Below are 21,682 nucleotides of genomic sequence, written 5' to 3'. Positions count from 1 at the left end.
AACATGTAAACAGACTTGCCGGTCATCGGCAGTCCTTTCCTCCCCCGCTGTGTCTGTGAGGAAAGGAGAGCCGGTAATCTGCAAGACTGTCAGTACATTGTTTACGCCTATCATTACTCATCAGCAGGGCTCTGAGCTGAGAGCGTCTCTCTCATACAGTCCAGAGTCTGCACTGACAGTCCCCCCTCCCCCATCCCTCGCATGGATGGGAGAGCTGTCCGAGGAGGAGGAGGAGGAGCAGATCAGCTCTCTCCTCTCCCATCTGTGCGAGGAAGGGGGGACTGTCGGTGCAGACTCCGGGCTCAAGCCCTGGAGCAAGTAACCCCAACTGGTGCCCCCCGAAAGTCACAAGTCTGACTTTTGTGACCCTGGTAGATATAAAGGAGATTGTCCAATCAGATTGTATAGAGTGTGTGAAGTGTGGAGCTCCATTGCTGAACCCCCCCCCCCCCCCTCCTCTCCTCTCCTCTCCTCTCAGAATGCCAGTTAATTGGTTGTGCTGATCTCCCGGCATATCTGGGTCAGCCAGAGGATGAACATGACAGCCAGGCAGCCGGCATTTGTCAGCAATGGGCCCCCCGATGTGTCCCATAATATGTCGTGTTTCTGTTCTATTGATGTGATGATCTCTTCTATGTGTCTCCCCCCAGCGCTGCTAGCCCCCCCTCGTCACTTCTTGGTGGAGTTCCCTCCGTCATGGCAGGTCAGCACTCCCTCCGTCTCCCCCCCGTCATGTCTGTATCTGGCTGTCCCCCCCCCCCCCCCCCCCGACACCGTGTCCTCCCTCCGGGTCCCCCATCCTCCTCCCCACCCCCAACACTGTGTCCCTCCTCCCCACCCCCAAAACTGTGTCCTCCCTCTGGGTCCCCCATCCCCGACACTGTGTCACCGGCACCCCCCCCCCCCCCCAGGGGGTTAAGGGATTATCGGGAGGGACATTCCATCTCTGATTATAGGTAGGGGCCCCATATATAGGGACTGTTATATGTAGGGGCCCTGTCACTCTGGGGCCTCATATATAAAGAGTTGGGAGGTGCCATTCCCCCTTTGATTATATTTAAGGGCCCCATATAGAGACTGTTGGGAGGGGCCATTCCACTTCTAATTATATGTAGGAACTGATGGGACTATTCCAGCTCTTATTATAGGTAGGGGCCCTATCACCTTGGGGCCCCAATATAGGGATTGTAGAGAGGGGATGAAATGATAGAAGACCAGCGGTAGCTCCGGGGCCCTCACTGGGGGGATGGGATTTGAGTGATGTCTGTATTGGGCACCCCAGACAGTTCCTATTTCAGGCACTCTTTGATACATGAGGCCAAGTCTCAGCTTTCCCCTAATATTACGATCTTATTGAACATTAGTGGCCCCGGTAGAAGCTCAGACCATCGGTTGGATAATTCCGTGTAATACGGTGAAAGTCTATTGGGTAGGATGGACAGACGCTGCTCTCTGATTGGACACGTGCAGAGATGGGTTGTATGATTGGCGCAGAGCACAGGTGATCATTGGAGGTGGTTGGTTGGTTGGTGGGACTCCATTATTCTAGGATTAGTTGGGGCCATTTGTAGAACGATCAGTTGAGTTGTCGGTGGACGGATCTCTTGGGTTTCCTCCTCACTTTGCTCTCTCCCTCATCCAGAGACCTCAGCGCAGACAAAAGTTGAAGGATTTGCACCAATCTCCAGCCTTCGATTCAGCCAAGTGAGATCGACTTACCGGCACTCCTGCCCCGCCGCCTTGGATGAGCACCGAGGATCCGACTCCTCTCAGAGGAGTTCTTTATTTTTGCACCACGAAAAACGCTCGACTAACACGGCACCTGGTTTTCCGATCACGGCGCCGCTGCACCAGACCCCCGGCGACGTCTCCCGACCGGCAGTCTGAGGACTTGTGATAACGCAAAATTTTTGGAGAAGCTGCTGAGAGTCCGCGACATTCCGCCATCATTTCTGGAAACTCGTGAAGACGAGAAGTCTTCGGGTGATCCGTCCTCCAGGAAGGTGCGACGATCGGATCTGACTATAATCTCTTCTATAGGTCAGACGCGGAGAACGCCGCGTTTTGTATATACCGTGTCGGGCGGTGGAATTATTTATCTCAGGATTTCCAGCCATGCACATAGCCCCGCCCCTGAGGAGCGGACTGGAGGCTCCTCTGCCATACAAAGTTTGCTGTATATGGATCCGTCTCCCCGGCATGTCCTTGTCACGGTAATAAGTCTTTGTATGTCCTTTATGGTCACCGAACTACACGATCTCCCCCTCTGTACGATCGATGTACTACGAGATCTCCCCCTCTGTACGATTGGCGTACTATGAGATTTCCCCCTATGTATGATCGCCGTACTACGAGATCCCCCCCTCTGTACGATCGCTGTACACACTCCCACATGGTACTACGAGACACCCCCCCGTACGATCGCCATACACACTTCCACGTGGTACTACGAGACCCCCCCCCCCCGTACGATCGCCATACACACTCCCACGTGGTACTACGAGACACCCCCCCCCCCGTACGATCGCCATACACACTCCCACGTGGTACTACGAGACACCCCCCGCCACCCCCAACCCCCCCCCCCCCGTACGATCGCTGTACACACTCCCACACGGTACTACGCAATCTCCCCCTCTGTACGATCGATGTACTACGAGATCTCCCCCTCTGTACGATCGATGTACTACGAGATCTCCCCCTCTGTACGATTGGCGTACTATGAGATTTCCCCCTCTGTATGATCGCCGTACTACGAGATCTCCCCCTCTGTACGATCGCTGTACACACTCCCACATGGTACTACGAGACACCCCCCCTTGTATAATATGATCACCATACACACTCCTACCTGCTACTACCAGAGTTCCCCCTCTGTACGATCGCCATACACACTCCCACGTGGTACTACGAGACACCCCCCGCCACCCCCCCCCCCCCCCCCCCCCCGTACGATCGCTGTACACACTCCCACACGGTACTACGCAATCTCCCCCTCTGTACGATCACCGTACATTCCCACGCGGTACCAGATCTCCCCCTCTGTACGATCGCCATACTACCAGATCTCCCCCTCTGTACGATCGCCATACTACCAGATCTCCCCCTCTGTACGATCGCCATACTACCAGATCTCCCCCTCTGTACGATCGCCATACTACCAGATCTCCCCCTCTGTACGATCGCCATACTACCAGATCTCCCCCTCTGTACGATCGCCATACTACCAGATCTCCCCCTCTGTACGATCGCCATACTACCAGATCTCCCCCTCTGTACAGACTCCGTCACTCTACACTGGATTGCTGATGTCTCTTTGTGATGCTTGCAGGATGTAATTCCGACACGTAACTCTCCATCCCGGACCGGCCCCAATAAACGTCGTAGTGGGGGAGGGGGGGGATTATATATATATATATATGTAGAGATCACACGCTGTCATTACACGCCGGATAGTTCACCCCCCCATAGCCAACCACAAGCCGCCTCCCCCTTCTCCATCCGCCCGCAGGTGCAGTGCATTGTGGGTGATATGGGGCCTCTCATTGTCTGTGGACACCGTTCCATCTGGTGGAATGTTTTACCTGTGTGTGCGATTCTGCACTTGTCGTTGGCATGAAGTGAGTGGGAGGGTCTCACTCCCCTCGCTGCAGTCTGCATGTCTAAAGTCTTTTTACTGAACATGTATATTATGCAAACCTTTCTCAGCTTCTTGTTGGAATGATGTCACAGAAACATCCCCACTTGCTCGCCACCCCTCTGCCTGGCACTCCCCTCTGGACCACCCTTCTCCTCTCCACCCAGCACTCCCCTCGGGTCCACCCGTCTCCTCTCCACCCAGCACTCCCCTCGGGTCCGCCCGTCTCCTCTCTGCCCACCGCACCCCTTGGCTCCACCCGTCTCCTCTCCACCCAGCACTCCCCTCGGGTCCGCCCGTCTCCTCTCTGCCCACCGCACCCCTTGGCTCCACCCTTCTCCTCTCCACCCGGCACTCCCCTCTGGACCACCCTTCTCCTCTCCACCCGGCACTCCCCTCTGGACCGCCCTTCTCCTCTCCACCCAGCACTCCCCTCGGGTCCGCCCGTCTCCTCTCCGCCCCGGCACTCCCCTCTGGATCACCCTTCTCTCCACCCGGCACTCCCCTCGGGTCCGCCCGTCTCCTCTCCACCCAGCACTCCCCTCTGGACCACCCTTCTCCTCTCCACCCAGCACTCCCCTCGGGTCTGCCCGTCTCCTCTCCACCCGGCACTCCCCTCGGGTCCGCCCGTCTCCTCTCTGCCCACCGCACCCCTTGGCTCCACCCGTCTCCTCTCCACCCGGCACTCCCCTCTGGACCACCCTTCTCCTCTCCACCCAGCACTCCCCTCTGGACCACCCTTCTCCTCTCCACCCAGCACTCCCCTCTGGACCACCCGTCTCCTCTCCACCCGGCACTCCCCTCGGGTCCACCCGTCTCCTCTCCACCCGGCACTCCCCTCGGGTCCACCCGTCTCCTCTCCACCCGGCACTCCCCTCGGGTCCACCCGTCTCCTCTCCACCCGGCACTCCCCCTCGGGTCCACCCGTCTCCTCTCCACCCGGCACTCCCCTCTGGACCACCCTTCTCCTCTCCACCCGGCACTCCCCTCTGGACCACCCTTCTCCTCTCCACCCGGCACTCCCCTCTGGACCACCCTTCTCCTCTCCACCCGGCACTCCCCTCTGGACCACCCTTCTCCTCTCCACCCGGCACTCCCCTCTGGACCGCCCTTCTCCTCTCCACCCAGCACTCCCCTCGGGTCCGCCCGTCTCCTCTCCGCCCCGGCACTCCCCTCTGGATCACCCTTCTCTCCACCCGGCACTCCCCTCGGGTCCGCCCGTCTCCTCTCCACCCAGCACTCCCCTCTGGACCACCCTTCTCCTCTCCACCCAGCACTCCCCTCGGGTCTGCCCGTCTCCTCTCCACCCGGCACTCCCCTCGGGTCCGCCCGTCTCCTCTCCGCCTGGCACTCCCCTCTGGACCACCCTTCTCCTCTCCACCCAGCACTCCCCTCGGGTCCGCCCGTCTCCTCTCCACCCAGCACTCCCCTCGGGTCCACCCGTCTCCTCTCTGCCCACCGCACCCCTTGGGTTCACCCCTCGTCCTCACTTCTAATCTCCTCTGCCCAGCGCACCCCTTGGGTCCACCCTTCTCCTCTCCACCCGGCACTCCCCTGGGGTCCACCCATTTCCTTTCTGCCCACCGCACCCTTTGGGTCCACCCGTCTCCTCTCCGCCCCGTCACTCCCCTCGGGTCCACCCGTCTCCTCTCTGTCCAGCGCACCCCTGGGGTCCACCCCTCGTCCTCACTCCTATTCTCCTCTGCCCAGCGCACCCCTTGGGTCCGCCTGTTTCCTTTCTGCACAGTGCACCCCTCTGCTTTCCGTCCAGCACACCCCTCGGGTCCACCCCCCCTGACCTCACCTTCCCAATTGCACCCCTTGGGTTCACCCATCTGCTCCCTGTCCCAAACTGCCCTCACCCCACCCAGCGCATCCCTCGGGCCCACTTCCCCCCCCCCCCTGTCCTCACCCCACCCAGCGCATCCCTCGGGTCCACCCCCCTCTGCCCTCACCCCACCCAGCGCATCCCTCGGGCCCACCGCCCCGCCCTCACCCCACCCAGCGCATCCCTCGGGCCCATCCTCTTTTGTCCTGACTCCACCCATTTCCCGTGAAGCAGAGAACACAGATAACACTATTTTTCCATGGAATCAGATGACGTCTTGATGTGTATTTTGTCTTTTATGTGTTAAGAGAAATTATTGTATTTATCTGAATGAGAAGATTATTTTATTTGTAAAAAGGATTTATGAAAGTTTTATGGGATCAGAAGAATAAATTGAATTATTGTACAGTTCTCAGATCTGCCATTGTGAGATATATTGGTATAGGGGGCGCGTACCTCCCCGCCGGGGGTGGGGTACAATCTGATACAACAACCTGGAGGAGAGGTAAGTGTCTGCGTTGCCCACGGCAACCATAATTAAACTGTTTTGGGAAAGTAACAAAGTATCCAGTTGTTATTTCCTGTGTAATGGTGGTGGAGGTGGACAGATTATGTCCTATTGTCACTGGCCGGGGACAAGCATGCATCCAGTGAAGTCAGAATTCCCGGCGGCCATATTTGTTCAGGTCTCAGAGGATGGAAACTTTCAGATCAATATTGCGGCCAGGCAAGCAGAATTTTTCAATGTGAGTAATCGCAGCCGATTGCATTTCCTTGAAGTAGAGGAAAGTCTAATATGGACGACACTTTGTATATTATAAACTATTGTTGTGTTTTCCACCATTGTTACATTTCAGTCCTGCTGATCTCCTGCATGAAGAGGCCACTTCCTGTTAAAGGGTGACAACGCCCTGTCCTCCAATCATAATCCTGTGTTGTCACCCTATCACATGGCCTTCTAAAGGAGACTACAATTCAGCACAGTATATGTAAACAGAAAACGGCTGCAAAGAGGCTGCATGAGATCAGCAACACTGTGATGGACAAATAATGTTAATTAATAAAATAATGATAAATGTTCATATACAGAGATCAACCAAATGTCGTCCTGTTCAGGTCCCATCTACCTCAATGAAGGTAAGTGACAGCCGGGTCATCAAATATCACAAAATCGACAGAATTGTTGGCTTTTGGTGTATTTGGACATTTTTCCATCAAAGCCAAGTTCTGTATGGAACACGGATTCATCTTTAGGACAAACTCCGCAACAAAAACCGTCCCGGGAACCATGAGGAGCCCCCCCTTGTAGCTCTGTGGACCCTCCTCACGCCCCCACCATGGGGAACCCCCTTGTAGCTCTGTGGACCCTCCTCACCGCCCCCCTTGTAGCTCTGTGAACCCTCCTCACCGCCCCCCTTGTAGCTCTGTGGACCCTCCTCACCACCCCCCTTGTAGCTCTGTGGACCCTCCTCACCGCCCCCCTTGTAGCTCTGTGAACCCTCCTCACCGCCCCCCTTGTAGCTCTGTGGACCCTCCTCACCACCCCCCTTGTAGCTCTGTGGACCCTCCTCACCGCCCCCCTTGTAGCTCTGTGAACCCTCCTCACCGCCCCCCTTGTAGCTCTGTGGACCCTCCTCACCGGCCCCCCTTGTAGCTCTGTGGACCCTCCTCACCGGCCCCCCTTGTAGCTCTGTGGACCCTCCTCACCGGCCCCCCTTGTAGCTCTGTGGACCCTCCTCACCGCCCCCCTTGTAGCTCTGTGGACCCTCCTCACCGCCCCCCTTGTAGCTCTGTGGACCCTCCTCACCGCCCCCCTTGTAGCTCTGTGGACCCTCCTCACCGCCCCCCTTGTAGCTCTGTGAACCCTCCTCACCGCCCCCCTTGTAGCTCTGTGAACCCTCCTCACCGCCCCCCTTGTAGCTCTGTGAACCCTCCTCACCGCCCCCCTTGTAGCTCTGCGGACCCTCCTCACCGCCCCCCTTGTAGCTCTGCGGACCCTCCTCACCACCCCCCTTGTAGCTCTGCGAACCCTCCTCACCGCCCCCCTTGTAGCTCTGCGAACCCTCCTCACCGCCCCCCTTGTAGCTCTGCGGACCCTCCTCACCGGCCCCCCTTGTAGCTCTGTGGACCCTCCTCACCACCCCCCTTGTAGCTCTGGACCCTCCTCACCGCCCCCCTTGTAGCTCTGTGGACCCTCCTCACCGCCCCCCTTGTAGCTCTGTGGACCCTCCTCACCGCCCCCCTTGTAGCTCTGTGGACCCTCCTCACCGGCCCCCCTTGTAGCTCTGTGGACCCTCCTCACCACCCCCCTTGTAGCTCTGTGGACCCTCCTCACCGCCCCCCTTGTAGCTCTGTGGACCCTCCTCACCGCCCCCCTTGTAGCTCTGTGGACCCTCCTCACCGCCCCCCTTGTAGCTCTGTGGACCCTCCTCACCGCCCCCCTTGTAGCTCTGTGGACCCTCCTCACCGCCCCCCTTGTAGCTCTGTGGACCCTCCTCACCGCCCCCCTTGTAGCTCTGTGGACCCTCCTCACCGCCCCCCTTGTAGCTCTGTGGACCCTCCTCACCGCCCCCCTTGTAGCTCTGTGAACCCTCCTCACCGCCCCCCTTGTAGCTCTGTGGACCCTCCTCACCGCCCCCCTTGTAGCTCTGTGGACCCTCCTTACCGCCCCCCTTGTAGCTCTGTGGACCCTCCTCACCGGCCCCCCTTGTAGCTCTGTGGACCCTCCTCACCGCCCCCCTTGTAGCTCTGTGGACCCTCCTCACCGCCCCCCTTGTAGCTCTGTGGACCCTCCTCACCACCCCCCTTGTAGCTCTGCGAACCCTCCTCACCGCCCCCCTTGTAGCTCTGTGGACCCTCCTCACCGCCCCCCTTGTAGCTCTGTGGACCCTCCTCACCGCCCCCCTTGTAGCTCTGTGGACCCTCCTCACCGCCCCCCTTGTAGCTCTGTGGACCCTCCTCACCGCCCCCCTTGTAGCTCTGTGAACCCTCCTCACCGCCCCCCTTGTAGCTCTGTGGACCCTCCTCACCGCCCCCCTTGTAGCTCTGTGGACCCTCCTTACCGCCCCCCCTTGTAGCTCTGTGGACCCTCCTCACCGGCCCCCCTTGTAGCTCTGTGGACCCTCCTCACCGCCCCCCTTGTAGCTCTGTGGACCCTCCTCACCGCCCCCCTTGTAGCTCTGTGGACCCTCCTCACCACCCCCCTTGTAGCTCTGCGAACCCTCCTCACCGCCCCCCTTGTAGCTCTGTGGACCCTCCTCACCGCCCCCCTTGTAGCTCTGTGGACCCTCCTCACCGGCCCCTCACCATGGACTCCAATACAAATAATGAGAGGGCACGGTTCACTGATCAGCGGCGTTTATTGGAGGAATTAGTGATATAAGGAGATCCATAATACTCAGATTTCTTCTCCTCTCAGGATCAGTTCTTACTGATAATCTGCAGAGAAATGTGAAATATGTTACTATCATATCTGGGTGATGCCGAAACCCCAACTCCGCATTTAATGTCCCTTTACTTAGTCTTAGACACACCCCCCCCCATACACACTATTAGATTTTCTGCAGATTTTTGTCTTCAGATTTACCAAAACCATGTAGTGCGAGGGCCGGTCTGATCACATATAAATTGAAACTCTTAAAGCACAAAAATGGAACTTCCACTTTAAGGGAAGGTGACCCCCTGACATGCCACATTTGGCATGTCATTTTTTTTTTGGGGGGGGGGGTCCAGCTCCCACTTCCTCCCGGGACTCCACTTTAAGGTTTGACCTCATATTATTATATGGTTTTGGTAAATCTGAAGACAAAAATCTGCAGAAAATCTAATAGTTCAGTCGGACCAAGCTGGCCCAAACAATGTTTATTGCAGCTAAGGCCCCATACACACTAACAAGTGTGCTGTATAAACTGTATGGAGCCTCACCTATAGATATATATACATATCATGTTTCCCTGAAAATAAGACCTACCCCAATTTTCCAGTAGGGCTGCAATATAAGCCCTACCCCGAAAATGAGCCCTAGTCTAGGCTGGTTGTGGACTGCTGGAGTCCTCCCCGTCTCCCAGCGGGGGATTTCAGCCCCCCCTCTGCAAGGCTCAGAGCGGGTAGAAGAGCTCAGGCGGGTCACAGAAGTGCCAAGGCGCCCTCAGCTGATCCCCCGCTGCTCTCACTCTTTTGCCAGCGGTCTTTGGGGGGATGTCAGACCCCCCTCCCTCTGCAGTGCTTGTGCCAGGGAAGACCAATCAGGCGGGTCAGGGAAGCACCGAGTGGCGCTGTGGGAAGGTATGTGACACGGTTAGACTGCAGAGACACATTCCCTTTGCATTATATTCTGCTGTGGTGGTGAGGAGTCCGGCAGTTTGCAAGCACTTCTTTTATGCTGTTTGCACCGGGGATTCAATTTCAAGCCCTACCCCGAAAATAAGCCCTAGTGTGTTTTGGTTGCAAAAATTAATATAAGACCCGGGCTTATTTTCAGGTGTGTGTGTGTGTGTGTGTGTGTGTGTGTGTATATATATATATATATATATATTCGTGTGTGTGTGTGTGTGTATATATATATATATATATATATATACACACACACATACATATACACACACACAGCGCTGTCTGTGTTCCACCCTCAGCTCCATACACCCTCCTGTTCTGTCCTCAGCTATATACAGTATACAGCGCCGTGTTCTGTCCTCAGCTATATACAGTATACAGCGCCGTGTTCTGTCCTCAGCTATATACAGTATACAGCGCCGTGTTCTGTCCTCAGCTATATACAGTATACAGCGCCGTGTTCTGTCCTCAGCTATATACAGTATACAGCGCCGTGTTCTGTCCTCAGCTATATACAGTATACAGCGCCGTGTTCTGTCCTCAGCTATATACAGTATACAGCGCCGTGTTCTGTCCTCAGCTATATACAGTATACAGCGCCGTGTTCTGTCCTCAGCTATATACAGCGCCGAGGGATGGGGACTTCCGGTCTCATCCCTGGAACAAAATAGGCTGAGCGCCTCTCAGACATTCACAGGAAGCTTTGTATTCTACGAAGCAATACAAAGCCACCACCTCAATAAATATAGCTGAGGCTGGAACATGGCGCTGTATACTATATACAGTGCGGAATATACTGATTGGCTCCCCTGCAGATTGTGTAAGTTTTGCCCACTTACAAAGAAATGAAGGGTCTATAATTTTTATCATAGGTGTATTTTATATGATAGAGACAGAATATCAACCAAAAATCCAGAAAAAACACAAATGTTATAAATGGAGTAAAATAAGTATTTGATCCCCTTAGTAGTTGGTGGAGAAACCCTTGTTGGCGATCACAGAGGTCAGACGTTTCTTGTAGGTGGTGATCAGGTTTGCACACATCTCAGGAGGGATTTTGGTCCACTCTTCTTTACAGATCTTCTCTAGATACTTAAGGTTTCTTGGCTGTCTCTTGGCAACTCGAAGTTTCAGCTCCCTCCATACATTTTCTATAGGATTAAGGTCTGGAGACTGGATAGGCCACTATATGACCTTAATGTGCTTCTTCTTGAGCCCCTCCTTTGTTGCCTTGGTGATATGTTTTGGGTCATTGTCATGCTGGAAGACCCATCCATGACCCATCTTCAGTGTTCTGGCTGAGGGAAGAAGGTTCTCCTCCAAGATTTTACAATACATGGCCCCGTCCATTGGCCCCTCAATGCGGCAAAGTCGGCCTGAACCTTTATCAGAGAAACAGCCCCAAATCATCATGTTTCCACCTCCGTGTGTGACTGTAGGGATGATGTGTGACTGTACGGATGATGTGTGACTGTAGGGATGGTGTTCAGCATTTTTCTTCCTCCAAACACGGCGAGTCAAGTTAATGCCAAAGAGGTAAATTTTGGTCTCATCTGACCACAGCACTTTCTCCCCAATCCTTCTCTGAATCATTTAGATGTTCATTGGGAAACTTCAGATGGTCCTGTACATGTGTCTTCCTGAGGAGGGGGACTCACAGTGTTTGGAGGAAGAAGAATGCTGACTATGACCCTAAGAACACCATCCCTACAGTCACACACGGAGGTGGAAACATGAAGCTTTGGGGCTGTTTCTCTGATAAATGTCCAGGCCGACTTTGCCGCATTGAGGAGACAATGGACGGGGCCATGTATTGTAAAATCTTGGATGAAGACCTTCTTCTCTCAGCCAGAACACTGAAGATGGGTCATGGATGGGTCTTCCAGCATGACAATGACCCAAAACATACCGCCAAGGCAACAAAGGAGTGGCTCAAGAAGAAGCACATTGAGGTCATGGAGTGGCCTAGCCAGTCTCCAGACCTTAATCCTATAGAAAATTTATGGAGGGAGCTGAAACTTCGAGTTGCCAAGAGACAGCCAAGAAACCTTAAGGATTTAGAGATCTGTAAAGAAGAGTGGACCAAAATCATAGTTTTTTTGGGGCCAGCTTGGCCCAACTGAACGAATAAAAGGGACATTAAATGTGGCGATCGGCCTTTATAGGTAAAGTTCATCTTTTCACAAAACTAAATAAAAAAGTGAAGAAATATCCCGGTCACCCTTCAGTCCCCTCTGAACGTAGCGGGTGTCCCATGGTGCTGATGGAGTGTCCTTACACCACAATACACAGCGAGTACCCACCACAACACGCACAATGGCAGCCACTCATTGGTCAGCACAATCACACAGTTGCACTGACTGGATACGAGGCTCTTCTTTCTTCTGGGACCCCTAATGGAGGGAAGCCACCTCAGATGCGGCTCTCATATAAATGGTCACATGGAACATCACAGCCATACGTTTTACTAACACATCACAGCGCCCCCTTTACACACATTCGATGTACATGAAGAGGCATGCTGCTGGCCACTCATGATAGTTTGCGGGGTGCACTGTGGAAAGGCAATCAATCATCTTCTTCTGGGGGATGGGGGGCCCCAGTTTTGCACCCCAAGAATAAACTTTTCAGCACAATATGGAGACAATGTAGCGGAGTCGCCTCATTCTACAATACTCACATCGTTGACCCAGTCGTTGAAGGCGGAGACTCGGGTGAACACGGTGGGCTTCTTGGGGCGTTACATCCCAGGGAGGACACAAAGCTGGCGATGCCGTGGACGTACCATCTGCCGTCACTGTCCTGGCAGTTCAGGGGGCCGCCGGAGTCACCCTGCAATCAGGACAAAGAGGACCATCAATGGTCACCAATCACATGGCAGACCGCTTCTGGTTGGGTAGTACAATCCTCACTCCAGCCAATCACAAAGTTAGAATTTTGGTTTCTGACAGGTATACTGGTGACAGATTTTTTTTTTTGGGGGGGGGGGGGGCACATATACTGGTGACAGATTTGGGGTGGGGGGCACATATACTAGTGACAGATTTTTTTTTTTGGGGGGGGGCACATATACTGGTGACAGATTTGGGGTGGGGGGTGTACATATACTGGTGACAGATTTGGGGTGGGGGGGGTGCACATATACTAGTGACAGATTTGGGGTGGGGGGCACATATACTGGTGACAGATTTGGGGTGGGGGGGCACATATACTGGTGACAGATTTGGGGTGGGGGGGCACATATACTAGTGACAGATTTGGGGTGGGGGGGCACATATACTGGTGACAGATTTGGGGTGGGGGGGCACATATACTGGTGACAGATTTGGGGGGGGGGGCACATATACTGGTGACAGATTTGGGGGGGGGGCACATATACTGGTGACAGATTTGGGGTGAGGGGGCACATATACTGGTGACAGATTTGGGGTGGGGGGGCACATATACTGGTGACAGATTTTGGGGGGGGCACATATACTGGTGACAGATTTGGGGGGGGGGCACATATACTGGTGACAGATTTGGGGTGGGGGGGCACATATACTGGTGACAGATTTGGGGGGGCACATATACTGGTGACAGATTTGGGGTGGGGGGGCACATATACTGGTGACAGATTTGGGGTGGGGGGGCACATATACTGGTGACAGATTTGGGGGGGGGGCACATATACTGGTGACAGATTTGGGGTGGGGGGGGCACATATACTGGTGACAGATTTGGGGTGGGGGGGTGCACATATACTGGTGACAGATTTGGGGTGGGGGGCACATATACTGGTGACAGATTTGGGGGGGGGGGCACATATACTGGTGACAGATTTGGGGTGGGGGGGTGCACATATACTGGTGACAGATTTGGGGTGGGGGGGCACATATACTGGTGACAGATTTGGGGGGGGGCACATATACTGGTGACAGATTTGGGGTGGGGGGCACATATACTGGTGACAGATTTGGGGTGGGGGGCACATATACTGGTGACAGATTTGGGGGGGGGGCACATATACTGGTGACAGATTTGGGGGGGGGGCACATATACTGGTGACAGATTTGGGGTGCACATATACTGGTGACAGATTTGGGGTGGGGGGTGTACATATACTGGTGACAGATTTGGGGTGGGGGGGCACATATACTGGTGACAGATTTGGGGTGCACATATACTGGTGACAGATTTGGGGTGGGGGGGCACATATACTGGTGACAGATTTGGGGTGCACATATACTGGTGACAGATTTGGGGTGGGGGGGGGGCACATATACTGGTGACAGATTTGGGGTGGGGGGTGCACATATACTGGTGACAGATTTGGGGTACACATAAACTGGTGACAGATTTTGGGGTGGGGGGGGCACATATACTGGTGACAGATTTGGGGTGGGGGGGCACATATACTGGTGACAGATTTGGGGGGCACATATACTGGTGACAGATTTGGGGGCACATATACTGGTGACAGATTTGGGGGGCACATATACTGGTGACAGATTTGGGGGCACATATACTGGTGACAGATTTGGGGGGGGGGCACATATACTGGTGACAGATTTGGGGTGCACATATACTGGTGACAGATTTGGGGTGGGGGGTGCACATATACTGGTGACAGATTTGGGGTACACATAAACTGGTGACAGATTTGGGGTGGGGGGGGGGCACATATACTGGTGACAGATTTGGGGTGGGGGGCACATATACTGGTGACAGATTTGGGGTGGGGGGGTGCACATATACTGGTGACAGATTTGGGGTGGGGGGGGCACATATACTGGTGACAGATTTGGGGGGGGGGTGCACATATACTGGTGACAGATTTGGGGTGGGGGGTGCACATATACTGGTGACAGATTTGGGGTGGGGGGGGCACATATACTGGTGACAGATTTGGGGTGGGGGGGGCACATATACTGGTGACAGATTTGGGGTGGGGGGGGGGCACATATACTGGTGACAGATTTGGGGTGGGGGGGGGGCACATATACTGGTGACAGATTTGGGGTGTGGGGGGGGCACATATACTGGTGACAGATTTGGGGTGGGGGGGGGCACATATACTGCTGACAAGATGGTGAGGTGGTGGTGGAGGGGGGGGGGTGAACATACTTTCATACTCAGGTGAAGGGAGGGATCGGCTGATCTCGGTACTCACATTGCAGCCGGCTTTGGTGTCTCCTCCGGCACAAACCATGGAGGTCTTCACAGTGCTGCCCCACCAATCCCGCTGGCTGCAGGTGGCATGATCCGCCACGGGGAGGAGAGCCTGCTGGAGGACGCTGGGGAGGCTTCCACCAGCTGTCCGGGAGAGAAGAACAGAGGGGCCATCAGCCAGATACAACATTGGGACTAATTTACTAAAGGAGTACAAACTATACACTTCACAAGTGACTGTTCCTGACTTTAGTACATAGGCATTTCTCAGACCCCTCCTCCATATAAATGCAGTGACACCACCCCACCCCCCATATATACTGGTCAGACAACCCCCCCCCCCGATAAACCGGTCAGACACCATATAGACACAGTGACCCCCCCATTACATACTGGTGAGGCGGCCCCATCCGCTGATATAACAGGGGTACTGGTTGGGGAGGAGTTCTCCGGCGGGGGGCAGACAGGCCAATTGCACCTCATCATTCAGCAGAGCGACTCGAGACAACTTGATGAGAGCGATGTCATTCCTGGAGGGGAAGAAGAATATAGAGACCCCGTCACCGACCAACTGCAGATAAATGTACAGATCATTGTCCCCGAGACCACCCAGAGCTACATGGAGGACGGTCCCCGAGACCACCCAGAGCTGCATGGAGGACGGTCCCCGAGACCACCCAGAGCTGCATGGAGGACGGTCCCCGAGACCACCCAGAGCTGCATGGAGGACGGTCCCCGAGACCACCCAGAGCTGCATGGAGGACGGTCCCCGAGACCACCCAGAGCTACATGGAGGACGGTCCCCGAGACCACCCAGAGCTGCATGGAGGACGGTCCCCGAGACCACCCAGAGCTGCATAGAGGACGGTCCCCGAGACCACCCAGAGCTGCATGGAGGACGGTCCCCGAGACCACCCAGAGCTGCATGGAGGACGGTCCCCGAGACCACCCAGAGCTGCATAGAGGACGGTCCCCGAGACCACCCAGAGCTGCATGGAGGACGGTCCCCGAGACCACCCAGAGCTGCATGGAGGACGGTCCCCGAGACCACCCAGAGCTACATGGAGGACGGTCCCCGAGACCACCCAGAGCTGCATGGAGGACGGTCCCCGAGACCACCCAGAGCTACATGGAGGACGGTCCCCGAGACCACCCAGAGCTGCATGGAGGACGGTCCCCGAGACCACCCAGAGCTACATGGAGGACGGTCCCCGAGACCACCCAGAGCTGCATGGAGGACGGTCCCCGAGACCACCCAGAGCTGCATGGAGGACGGTCCCCGAGACCACCCAGAGCTGCATGGAGGACGGTCCCCGAGACCACCCAGAGCTGCATGGAGGACGGTCCCCGAGACCACCCAGAGCTGCATGGAGGATTACTGGAAGTGATAACCGTAGAATCTACCACATTTTATTATATTTATTTATTTCAGGTACTTATATAGCGCTGTCAATTTTCGCAGTGCTTTACATATTCATTGTACATTCACATCAGTCCCTACCCTCAAGGAGCTTCCAATCTAATGTCCCAACTCACATTCATACGTACTAGGGACAATTTAGACAGGATCTAATTAACCTCCCAGCATGTCTTTGTAGTGTGGGAGGAAACTGGAGAACCCGGAGGAAACCCAACACAGGGAGAACATGCAAACTACAGGCAGGTAGTGTCATGGTTGGGATCCAAACCAGTGACCCTTCTTACTGCTAGGCAAGAGTGCTACCCACTACACCACTGTGCTACCCACCACACCACTGTGCCCCCCACTACACCACTGTGCCGCACCTTATATAAAACATTTCCAGATCTCAAAGGCCAATCACAGTCATTTATGTCCATTATATTGTAACATCAAAAGACCCCAATACAGACTCCTCAGACACCCCAATACAGACCACATTTGACAACAGAAGACCCCAATACAGACTTCTGATGGCACAAGACCCCAATGGAGACCTCATCCAGCACCACCAGATCCCAATACCGCCTCCTACTACACCCCCAGACCCCATAACAGACTCCCCCCACACCACAAGACCCCCCCAGTATAGACTACTCCAACACTACAAGACCCCAATACCACCTCCTACTACACCCCCAGACCCCATAACAGACTCCTCCAACACTACAAGACCTCCAGTATAGACTCCAACACTACAAGACCCCAATACAGACTCCTCCTACACCGCAAACCCCCCAGTATAGACTCTAAGACCCCCAGTATAGACTCCTCCAACACTAAAAGACCCCAATACAGACTCCTCATACACAGCAAAACCCCCAGTATAGACTCCTCCAACACTAAAAGACCCCAATACAGACTCCTCATACACAGCAAAACCCCCAGTATAGACTCCAACACCACAAGACCCCCAGTATAGACTCCTCCAACACTACAAGACGCCAATACAGACTCCCCACAACACCACAAGACCCCCAGTATAGACTCCTCCAACAATACAAGACCCCAATACAGACTCCTCCTACACCGCAAGACCCCCAGTATAGACTCCAACACCACAAGACCCCCAGTATAGACTCCAACACCACAAGACCCCCAGTATAGACTCCTCCAACACTACAAGACCCCAATACAGACTCCCCAGAACACTACAAGACCCCCAGTATAGACTCCTCCAACACACCAATGCAGACTCCTCCTACACCCCCAGACCCCAATACAGACTGCTCCAGCACCACAAGACCCCCAGTATAGACTCCTCTAACCCCACAAGACCCCCAGTATAGACTCCTCCAACCCCACAAGACCCCAATACAGACTCCTCCTACACCCCCAGACCCACTATACAGATGCCCCCAACACCACAGAACCCCCCATATAAACTCCACCCAACAACACAGGACCCCCCCATATAGACTCCTCCAACACTACAAGACCCCAATACAGACTCCGCCAACACCACAAGACCCCCAGTATAGACTCAAACACTACAAGACCCCAATACAGACACCACCTACACCTCCAGACCCACTATGCAGACTCCCACAACACCCCCAGTATAGACTCCCCCAACACTACAAGACCCCAATACAGACTCCTCCTACACCACAAGACCCCAATGCTGGCCTTACCCAATGCTGCATGACGTTACAGACTCCTCTGTTCATGCTACAAGACACCAATACTGACTTCTCCAACACCACAAGACCCCCAGTATAGACTCCTCCAACAGTGTAGAACACCAATACAGACTCCTCCAACACTACCAGACCCCTATTATAGACTCCTGTAATGTTGCAAGACCCCAACACAGACTACAACTACAAAAATCCCCCCATAAAGACTCCTCCAAACAGACTCCTCTGATGCTACAAACTCCTTTGGCTCTAATAAGAACTTTGCAGTATCTGATTGGATACAGATTGGATGAATGGTTTAGGAAGGTCCTCCTCGTACTACATGCTGGTAAATCTAACAGGGATTGTACAGAAAGATTGGAGTTTTTGGTTAATCAATTTATTTTTAATATTTTTTTATTTGATTGAAATATTTATGATTACCAGCAAGACCAACGTCATGTAAAATGCATTACCACACCACACCGTCCACACATTGGTGGTATTATCTCCCTCTGTGACCCCTGGGCTCACCACCCATCCTCCATGACTACCAGTCTCCAGGAGGTCTCCAGTCCTGATCAGCTGGGGTAAGAGACCTCCCTGCCCAGTCCTGCTCCAAGCTATGGTTACCCCGACCCCATCCCGAGACTGATCTCTACACCAACCTGGTCATTGTCTACCATCCAGACATCCTACATTCTCCGATAAGGGTGACAGGAAAGGACGGAATGAAGACTCACCCACTGGACACGGAGGAGCTCTTCCAACCTTCATGGACAAAAATGTCTCCTTTATTTATGGGGACAATCTGCTCCTGCCCCTCTACCACGCTCCGATCGTGTTCCCCGAGCACCACCTGATAGGTACGGCTGGATCTGCGGGAAGAGGAGAATGGATGGTTATGGTGGAACTCTTCTGAGAAGATCAATAACACGGAACCATCCGGAACAACGTTCCGTCAACCAGACAGAATCTAACCATAAAATAATTCCAATACCCATTTTATATCAAAAAGCTGCAAGAGATTCAATTTTATCAAATATTTCTGCAAAATGCACAATCAGAATAAAGGTTATAGAAGTCACAACATGAACTTCACTGATTGGTAGAAGAGGATCCATCACAGCTTCTTACAGCAAATGGGGATTTTTATTGCAGTGTAATCAATGGTGCCGCCCTCTACCTACCCCCTAGATAAACACATCACCAGTACATCCTGATCCCCCATCCCTGACATAGGGGGCCCCTGACATCACCAAAGGGCCACACATAATATTCAGTGAATGCAGACATAGTACAGGAGATGATCAGAGACTGCAGACATAGTACAGGAGATGATCAGAGACTGCAGACATAGTACAGGAGATGATCAGAGACTGCAGACATAGTACAGGAGATGATCAGAGACTGCAGACATAGTACAGGAGATGATCAGAGACTGCAGACATAGTACAGGAGACGATCAGAGACTGCAGACATAATACAGGAGATGATCAGAGACTGCAGACATATTACAGGAGATGATCAGAGACTGCAGACATAATACAAGAGATGATCAGAGACTGCAGACATAGTACAGGAGACGATCAGAGACTGCAGACATAATACAGGAGATGATCAGAGACTGCAGACATATTACAGGAGATGATCAGAGACTGCAGACATAATACAAGAGATGATCAGAGACTGCAGACATAGTACAGGAGATGGTCAGAGACTGCAGACATAGTACAGGAGACGATCAGAGACTGCAGACATAGTACAGGAGATGATCAGAGACTGCAGACATAATACAGGAGATGATCTGATCAGAGACTGCAGACATAGTACAGGAGATGATCAGAGACTGCAGACATAATACAGGAGATGATCAGAGACTGCAGACATAGTACAGGAGATGATCAGAGACTGCAGACATAATACAGGAGATGATCAGAGACTGCAGACATAATACAGGAGATAGTCAGAGACTGCAGACATAATACAGGAGATGATCAGAGACTGCAGACATAGTACAGGAGATGATCAGAGACTGCAGACATAATACAGGAGATGATCAGAGACTGCAGACATAATACAGGAGATGATCAGAGACTGCGGACATAGTACAGGAGATGATCAGAGACTGCAGACATAATACAGGAGATGATCAGAGACTGCAGACATAGTACAGGAGATGATCAGAGACTGCAGACATAATACAGGAGATGATCAGAGACTGCAGACATAATACAGGAGATGATCAGAGACTGCAGACATAGTACAGGAGATGATCAGAGACTGCAGACATAATACAGGAGATGATCAGAGACTGCAGACATAATACAGGAGATGATCAGAGACTGCGGACATAGTACAGGAGATGATCAGAGACTGCAGACATAATACAGGAGATGATCAGAGACTGCAGACATAGTACAGGAGATGATCAGAGACTGCGGACATAATACAGGAGACACTTACGATATGCAGTGAGCAGCGGTCATCACCCAGTTTGGGGCGATCAGACTTCCTCCACAGGTGTGATAGAAGGAATCTCCGCTCTTATACTGCAGGGAAATCTGTGAGGAAGGGAAGGAAGGTCAGGGAAGGTGTCACATCTACAGACATGGAGGCCTCAGATCTTCTGAACTGACTGGACAGATTCTGATGGAAGAACGGAAGGAAGGATTCTGGGAATTTCCTTACAGACAATATTGGGATCGGGAAGGGATTGTTTACCCGCCAAGAGATAAATTGTCAGATATTCTCCATAGTTTCCTTTATCTGGATCAACGCTGTAGAAGAGGCTGAACATGGCGGATGTGTTGGATGTCCTGACCCACATCATGGCACATACATATACCGGCAGGCGGTACGGAGAGATCAGACGGAGTATTTCACAACTCCCCATCTTATACATCCCCACTGTGCCTATACCTGTCCATCTATGGGGCCCTTACCTGCCAGGACCTATACCTGTCTATGGGGCCCTTACCTGCCAGGGCCTATACCTGTCCATCTATGGGGCCCTTATCTGCCAGGACCTATACCTGTCTATGGGGCCCTTACCTGCCAGGACCTACCACTGTCCATCTGTGGGGCCCTTACCTGCCAGGGCCTATACCTGTCTATGAGTCCCTGACCTGCCAGGGCCTATACCTGTCTATGGGACCCTTACCTGCCAGGGCCTATACCTGTCCATCTATAGGGCCCTTATCTGCCAGGGCCTAAACCTGTCCATCTATGGGACCCTTATCTGCCAGGGCCTATACCTGTCCATCTATAGAGCCCTTATCTGCAGAGGTTTATACCCATTTGTCTATTGTGTTTTACATGCCTACACCTGTCCATCTATGGGGCCCATAGCTACCATGTCCTACTCCTGTCCATCTACAGTACCATTACCCACCAGGGCCTATAACTGTCTATCTACAGGGCCCTTACCTGCAAAGCTTTATACCTCTCTGTCTATTTACATGACAAGGCCTATAATTGTCTATCTACATGGGGCCCTTACCTGCCAGGGCCAGCTGTGAGGTCTGGCATTTTCCCCATTCACCACACGGCTGTTGGGGGCATAGGTGGGGACTCCACACCCATAGGCTGCAAATGAGAAAAACATCTCTTATTATTTTCATCAAAAAACAACAAAACCGAGAATTACAATTCCC

At 53.4% G+C, this 21,682-nt stretch overlaps 2 protein-coding genes across 11 annotated transcripts in view; one reads left to right on the top strand and one right to left on the bottom strand.

Moving 5' to 3' along the window:
- Positions 1-2,542, top strand: part of RAP1GAP (RAP1 GTPase activating protein) — a 165,427-nt gene extending 162,885 nt beyond the window's left edge. For 8 of the 10 annotated variants that reach the window (XM_073601468.1, XM_073601469.1, XM_073601471.1 and 5 more), the window contains one exon: positions 1,643-2,542. In XM_073601468.1, coding sequence (XP_073457569.1) covers positions 1,643-1,708 — 66 coding nt within the window. In that variant the 3' untranslated portion in view covers positions 1,709-2,542. The remainder of the gene's footprint in view (positions 1-1,642) is intronic. The other 2 variants (XM_073601470.1, XM_073601467.1) reach the window with 1 other exon arrangement.
- A 6,264-nt stretch (positions 2,543-8,806) lies between these two features.
- Positions 8,807-21,682, bottom strand: part of LOC141111460 (proproteinase E-like) — a gene marked incomplete in the record, with an annotated part of 36,778 nt that continues 23,902 nt past the window's right edge. Inside the window, 7 exon segments of the mRNA XM_073603754.1 lie at positions 8,807-8,903; positions 12,478-12,629; positions 14,950-15,092; positions 15,342-15,478; positions 18,770-18,904; positions 20,493-20,590; positions 21,529-21,614. Of these exon segments, the coding sequence (XP_073459855.1) occupies positions 8,807-8,903; positions 12,478-12,629; positions 14,950-15,092; positions 15,342-15,478; positions 18,770-18,904; positions 20,493-20,590; positions 21,529-21,614 (848 nt within the window).

Source organism: Aquarana catesbeiana, linkage group LG10, assembly GCF_042186555.1.
Source record: "Aquarana catesbeiana isolate 2022-GZ linkage group LG10, ASM4218655v1, whole genome shotgun sequence".
In the NCBI taxonomy this organism is placed as follows: Eukaryota; Metazoa; Chordata; class Amphibia; order Anura; family Ranidae; genus Aquarana; species Aquarana catesbeiana.
The sequence above is the reverse complement of the archived record's forward strand: the minus strand, read 5'-3'. Positions and strand labels throughout refer to the sequence as shown.